The sequence below is a fragment of the Apis laboriosa genome, unplaced genomic scaffold (genome assembly GCF_014066325.1).
Source record: "Apis laboriosa isolate Shangri-la unplaced genomic scaffold, ASM1406632v1 scaffold12_cov154, whole genome shotgun sequence".
NCBI classification, from domain to species: Eukaryota; Metazoa; Arthropoda; class Insecta; order Hymenoptera; family Apidae; genus Apis; species Apis laboriosa.
The window spans coordinates 868,042-874,764 of NW_025221207.1; the positions used below are offsets into that span (position 1 = coordinate 868,042).

Below are 6,723 nucleotides of genomic sequence, written 5' to 3' on the forward strand. Positions count from 1 at the left end.
GGGGGGGGGTGAGAGAATCCTCGACCGCGATGTTTTACCCCCCTCCTCTTCCCCGTTGTCCCTTCGACCCTTGATCCTTCTCCATTTCGATGTTGTATCCTCGCGATCCGTTATCTTTATCATTTTCTTTCGGTTTTTCCTTTTTTCGAAAATTCGTGTCAAGAAGAAACTGGGGAGTGATTTTTTTTGTGGAAATGAAAAGAGAAATATGATCGAATCTTCGTTCGGCTTTGAAATTGTTTGCGAGGATTTTTATTAGAATTGTAACTTTTTTTAGAGGTGAAAAATAAATAGAGAACATTGGAATAAATAAATAAATAGGGATAAAAATTCTAAGTGATCGATACTTTTTAAATTAGAATTTGATATAGATAAATAATTTTTGTAAGTGTAAGATGATCTTTGAAATTGTTTGCGAGGATTTTTATTAGAATTGTAACTTTTTTTAAAGGTGAAAAATAAATAGAGAACATTGGAATAAATAAATAAATAGGGATAAAAATTCTAAGTGATCGATACTTTTTAAATTAGAATTTGATATAGATAAATAATTTTTGTAAGTGTAAGATGATCTTTGAAATTGTTTGAGGATTTTTAATTGCGACTGGGAATTTTAAAGAAAAATATAGGGTAGAGAATATTGGAGATAATAAATAGATAGATAGATAGGGGTAAGAATTGTAGATAAAATAATTCACGAGACTTTCTTAAATGTGAAAGAACAACGAACTCTCCGAGTGATCGATACTTTCTAAAAGATAAATTAGAATTTAATTTAACATAGATAAGCGGCATTAACAAAGTAAACATTTCATGCAGAACGTGTCTGCGATTGATTTGTATAAATTTTAATATCGATATCACGCCACTTGAACAAGTTCCAAAGTTTCCACCAAATTGAACTGATAATTTCAGGATACATTCCGTTCGCGTATTAATTCTTAATACATCAGTGACAGGAAATATATACCGATTCAAGTACACAAAAATTGAATCAAATTTTTCTCGTGAGCGAAAAATTTGATGTTTGATAAAGGATCCCCGTCTCCGTGGAATCAAAAAAGAAACTGGAAATCATTTCTCCTATTAGACAGCCCGAGGGAACGTACAGGTTCACTCAGTTATTTACCCGATCTCATCACTCTGGGCTCGCGTCAGCCATTTCTGACGCACGGAATATGTCATCTATCTATTCCATCTCGAACATCTCCTGCTTCTCGCGATATCTCGATGCACGAATTTTATACCACCGAACAACTGTTTTCTTCTCAACTTGAAAAATCCTTCTTTCTTTCTCCGTTCATTCAATCACATTTTATTCGCTCTATCAACATCACTTTTCACAATTTTTTGACCAATTCTAATCCCTTTTAGGAGAAAATTATTCGAGCGGGACTTAAAATATAGATGCACAATCGTTCATCGTCTTTAAGAATACCTCATCTCGAGATGCTTCCTCGTTTTTAAATTTTCGCGAAAGAAAGGAATTGGCACGGATACGTTGAAAAATAGTAATCAAATTACTTTGAATAATTCGGAAAAAAGAAAAATGTAACGTAATATATCTTATCTTGGTCGAATTTTCGACCACCTTCCCCCTCCCCACTCTCCATTTTTCCCCTTCTCGTCCCCGGCGCCGACTTGAACGGCGCTCGTTGTGATTAATTGGAACACATTGCACCTGGGAATCGCAGGTGTAATGAAAGATAATCGTTCCCGTCCGCTCGCCCTTTCGCCGCAGTTACATCGCCGTCGACACGAAACCTCCGCGCGATCCCCCCCTTTATTAAAAGTATTGCAATCACCGTGGAAATAATAGCGACGCGACGAGACTTGGCCGCCACGGATGGAGATCACGAGATTGTGATAGTTTTCTGATATTACGTTTCCGATATTAACGTTTAAACTTTGATTGGGAAACCGGGCGATTCCCTTGAAACCCTGATTAATAAGGTTTCGAAAGAGAAGTAAAATATAACCAGAGAGAGAGAGAGAGAGAGAGGGAGAGAGAGAAGGATTCGAAAGGTAATTGTAATATAATAGAATTGTGTAATAGAATAGTGGAAACGTTTATTGAATATTTGGGAAAAAAAAAAATTGATCTTAAAAGGAAGATCTGTCTGTGTTTCTCATTCTTTTAGAATGATTATTATACATAAATGACGTGATCGTCAGATAGATTATATTTTTATGCTACGTGTTTAGTTTAGCGCATTGTTCTCTCGTGCTAGAATTGTAAAAAAAAAAAAAAAGCGAGGGGAAAAGTATCGCTGTTAAAATTCATAAAGAAAATAGAGGTTTTAATTCGGTGAGGTTACAACATTTTAAAATTTAAAATTTCATTATGGACGGGTCGCGGGCGATTTAAGTAATTTCGTTTTAATGGTTGATTTAAAGCGCTCGCGTCATAGGTGATACAGTGGAAAATGGTCGAGCAGTTATGGTATTTTGAAATGATGGGCTTGGAAATGAGGAGCGCGGTTACGCGGGAGGAAGATATATTCGGCAATCGTTGCGAGATTTTCTTACGTCCAATACTTTTGCTAGTCGAAATTTGATATTTTCTTTTTTTAGATAGAAAAATTGTGAGTATTTTTAATTTTTTTTTTAGAATTCGTACTTGTACACTCTTTGAATCCCTTCCTAATCATTATTAATGGAAGTATCAAAGGTTCAAACTCGAATCAATAGTGACGACATAAAGATAAATTAACCTATCCAGTCTTATTTAACTTAACATTATTTGACATTAAAACGATTATTCACCATGTGAAAATTATAGAAGATACGTTCTATCAATAATATAATATAACAATTGATTCTAGGATATCAACGTGGTGCAGAGTATAGAATTCAAAAGGGCCTTTAATACCCACCAATTTCCCGAGAATACGTGAATCATTTCAAAATTTAAATTGGAAAGCAACTCCAAAAAATGAAATCAAAAAAAAATAGAATCATGGCGCAAAGCATAGAATCCAAAAACTTACTAAGTTCCCTCTTCCTAATTCCCTAATTCATCGATATACATACGAGAAACGAAAAATTCTTTAAAAATTGCTCTCCTTTCCTAGTGAATAACTATAATACGCGCCAATCCCCAACTTGCCAACAAAAAATTGATTCGCACCATCGTCGAGAGGAAATGGAATCAACGTGATCTTGGACGAGAAGATGGATTGGGGATTCTTGGAGAGGAGGGTGGGTCGCGTGGATTAAAACACGGAGCATATTGTTGCGGTGGGCGCAATTGACATTAACGAGGGATACGAAGTTGACTTTATCGCGGATGGAGTAATACGCGGATTAGGAAGACCGCTAATACTGGCGGCGTGGAATTTCAACGCGTTTCGGTTTACACGGGGGCCCGTGTCTCCCTCTCTTTGAGGCGACGTGTCGTGAAACGTAATTAAACTGCCGCGAGCATGGCGTAAAAGGCAGTGGCACTCACCTCAATCTGCTGTGCTCCGAATGCGGCGACTCCTCGGGCGATTTGTAACTGTTACCGGTCTGAAAAGGAGAAAGGGCCTTGTTAGGAACAATCTCTTCGATCGTGGAAAAATTGAAAATTAATTAGGAGGTAATGCTTCCCTCTTTGATTTTTAGAACAGAAAACTATAAAAGATAGAAGAGAAGAAGAAAGGGCCTTGTTAGGAACAGGCTTCGATTGAAAGGAAAAATTGAAAATTAATTGTTAACAATAATCTATCTTTTTTTTTTTTTGGTTTGAAAATGGAAAAAAAATTGGAGGAATAAGGAAAAAGGGCTTTGTTAGGAACAATTTTTTCAATTGTGGAATAATTGAAAATTAATTAGGAGGTAATGCTTCCCTCTTTGATTTTTAGAACAGAAAACTATCGAAGATAAAAAAGAAGAAGAAAGGGTCTTAGGAACAGGGCTTCGATTGAAAGGAAAAATTGAAAATTAATTGTTAACAATAATCTATCTTTTTTTTTTTTTTTTTTATTTGAAAATGGAAAAAAAAATTGGAATAATTGGAAAGGAATAAGGAGAAAGGGCTTTATTTGGAACAATTTTTTCAATTGTGGAAAAATTGAAAATTAATTAGGAGATAATGCTTCCCTCTTTGATTTTTAGAATAGAAAACTATAAAAGATAGAAGAGAAGAAGAAAAAGCCTTGTTAATAACAGGCTTCGATTGAAAGGAAAATTAATTATTAACAATAATCTGTCTTTTTTTTCTTTGGTTTGAGAATAGAAAAAAAATCTGGAATAATTGGAGGAATAGTGATATGGAGGAAAAGGAGAAAGGATCTTGTTAGGAACAACCTCTTCGATCAATGGAAAAATTGAAAATTAGGAGATAATAATCCTTTCTTTTTTGATTTTTGAGAATAGAAGAATATCGATTAAGGACTTTGTTAGGAACAGTTTTCGATTATGGAAAAATTGAAAATTAATTAGAAGATAATTATTTACCCTTGTTTAATTTCGAGGAAAATATTGAATTAGAGATTGTTGGAGATTGAAATGAAAGGAAGAGGAGAAAGAAGAAATCTTATTAGGAATTAGGAATAATTCCTTCTTCTTTGATTTTGAGAATAGAAGAGTATCGAGTTAGAAGAAAAGAAGAAAGAGTCTTGTTAGAAAAAGTTTCGATTGTGGAAAAATTGAAAAATAATTGGAGACAATAATCTGCTTCCTTTTGGTTTTGAATAGAAAAATATCGAGTTGACATTAATTGAAAGTTGGAATAGCGATACAGAGGAAAAGGAGAAAGAACCTCTTTGATTGTAGAAAAATTTAAAATTAATTGGATAGATAACAATCTATCCTCTTTTCCCTTCGAGAAAACTGCGCATGTATAATAAATCAGATTAGTTAAATATGGAGAAAAATAATAATTCTAATTTAGAAACGGAGAAGTTTAAAGCTATGGTAGGTAAATCCTCTCCTTCTCGCCACAATCATCGTATTCTACTTGTTGAATTGGAACTTTCCGCTCCCTGTATACTATTACTTGGGCAACTGAGATTTTCCGATGGCTTATCAATACCATCTCTTTCGAATGGAATATTATTCTTTTCTTAAAATATATCTTTACCTTTTTGCAATAATAATCTCGACGATAATTAATTGAAACAAACTCGCGTTTTTCTCGCGCGAAATATAACTTAACAAAATCTGGCCACAATAATTAACCGATCTATGTATAATTCTTCTCGATCGATCAAGAAACCTCGCGAATCTCTGGAAAAACCCTTGAACGATAATTCCATCCGTCGAAACTCTGTTCTCGCAGTTAAAAATTACCGAATTCATAAAGTTTTTCAATATTCAACGATTCTCACTCCCGACGGTTATTTCCCGCAATAGAATCAGTCATCGCACATGCGACGGCACACAACAACCAGCCAGCCGGTTTAATTTCGTCGAAACGATTCCGTCCACGATTTGGCGCGGATTCCTGTTTCGTGGCACGCGAAATAACATTCGCCTAGCCAGCCGAGCGTACCTCCACCGTACCTTGAGGTCGCCTCGAAATCGCGGCGATAAATTCGTTCTCCGCGGTCGCCATCGACCGGCAATAAAGCCAGCCGCAAAGAAGGACCATCGATATAAATTTTCGACTTTCTCCCTCGATATTTCCATACCGATATTCCCGCGAATATTCCCGGATTCATAGTTGACCCAGCAACGAAATCGTGGATTTTTCTCGCGGTCCAAAAGGCGGTTCGAAATCCAGGAGAACGGTTGTGATATACGATTGGGTAACGAGGATTTATGTCGATTAAAGGAAGAAAAGAGAGGGAGGGAGAAAGAAAAGGAAGGAGGGAGAGAAAGGAATACGAAATAGGGAGGGAGGTGACTGGTGGGATGGGCTAACAGGTTTCCATCGATTCCCTCCCTTCCGTAAATTTCTTCGTTAGAGCTCGCCACGATTCGACGTTTGCACGGAGAGCAAACAGCAAGGCGCGCGCGTTATCGACGATGCAATTATATCGTCGATCGACGTGGGCTTCCACACCAGTTATTAGCGGAATGATACAATTATCTCGGAAGCGATTAGTCGACTCGCGACACGAGAAACGCTTTCCTTCTCTCTCTCTCTCTCTCTCTCTCTCTCTTTATCCGATCGAATTTATGTCGCGGCCGTGGAAATGGCCGTCAATTTCACAAACCGTCGGAGAACGACCCCTCTCTTCTTTCCTTTTTTCTTTTCTCTCCTTTCCTCCCCCTTTCTTCCCTTTTGAACTTCGATCGTTCGACTTCCCTTCAATTCAAAATTATCTCCCGCGATCTATATTAATTGTTACCTCGATCGAGTCGTCGGAATAACGGAATAAATAGAGGGATCGAGACGAGGAAGGAATCGGGACAAAAAAAAAAAAAAAAAAAAAAAAGAAACAGAGAAAACATAGGCGTTCTCTAAAATCGGTTTCAACACGGAACAACGCGTAACGTAGTACTGGTGGTAGTGGTGGTAGTTGGTTATTAATCGTTATATGGAAATACAACGCGTTGCAACGACGGCGGGGCGGCCCCGTTTCCACGATATCGCGCCACTGACAATAATAATTGTTTCGATTCACGGGAAAATTGAATAGAGGCCGCGGGTATTATTAAACGATTGTTCACGCTGGTACGTTTACGTTCCGTCGGTCATTACGTGTTCAATCTTTCGCTAATTGGCGAATCCGCGCCGTTCGATCCTCGACCGGTTTTCCATTTTCGTGGATTCGAAAAAAAAAAAAAAAAAAA

General features: G+C 37.0%; 1 protein-coding gene and 1 long non-coding RNA gene across 4 annotated transcripts in view; one reads left to right on the forward strand and one right to left on the reverse strand.

Annotated features, from left to right (window-relative positions):
- LOC122720458 overlaps positions 1–6,723 on the forward strand; it is a 107,203-nt gene that overhangs the window by 99,032 nt on the left and 1,448 nt on the right. The gene's annotated exons all lie outside the window — the stretch shown is intronic.
- LOC122720456 (zeta-sarcoglycan) overlaps positions 1–6,723 on the reverse strand; it is a 228,916-nt gene that overhangs the window by 76,565 nt on the left and 145,628 nt on the right. For all 3 annotated transcript variants that reach the window (XM_043947198.1, XM_043947200.1, XM_043947199.1), the window contains one exon: positions 3,452–3,510. In XM_043947198.1, the coding sequence (XP_043803133.1) occupies positions 3,452–3,510 (59 nt within the window). The remainder of the gene's footprint in view (positions 1–3,451; positions 3,511–6,723) is intronic.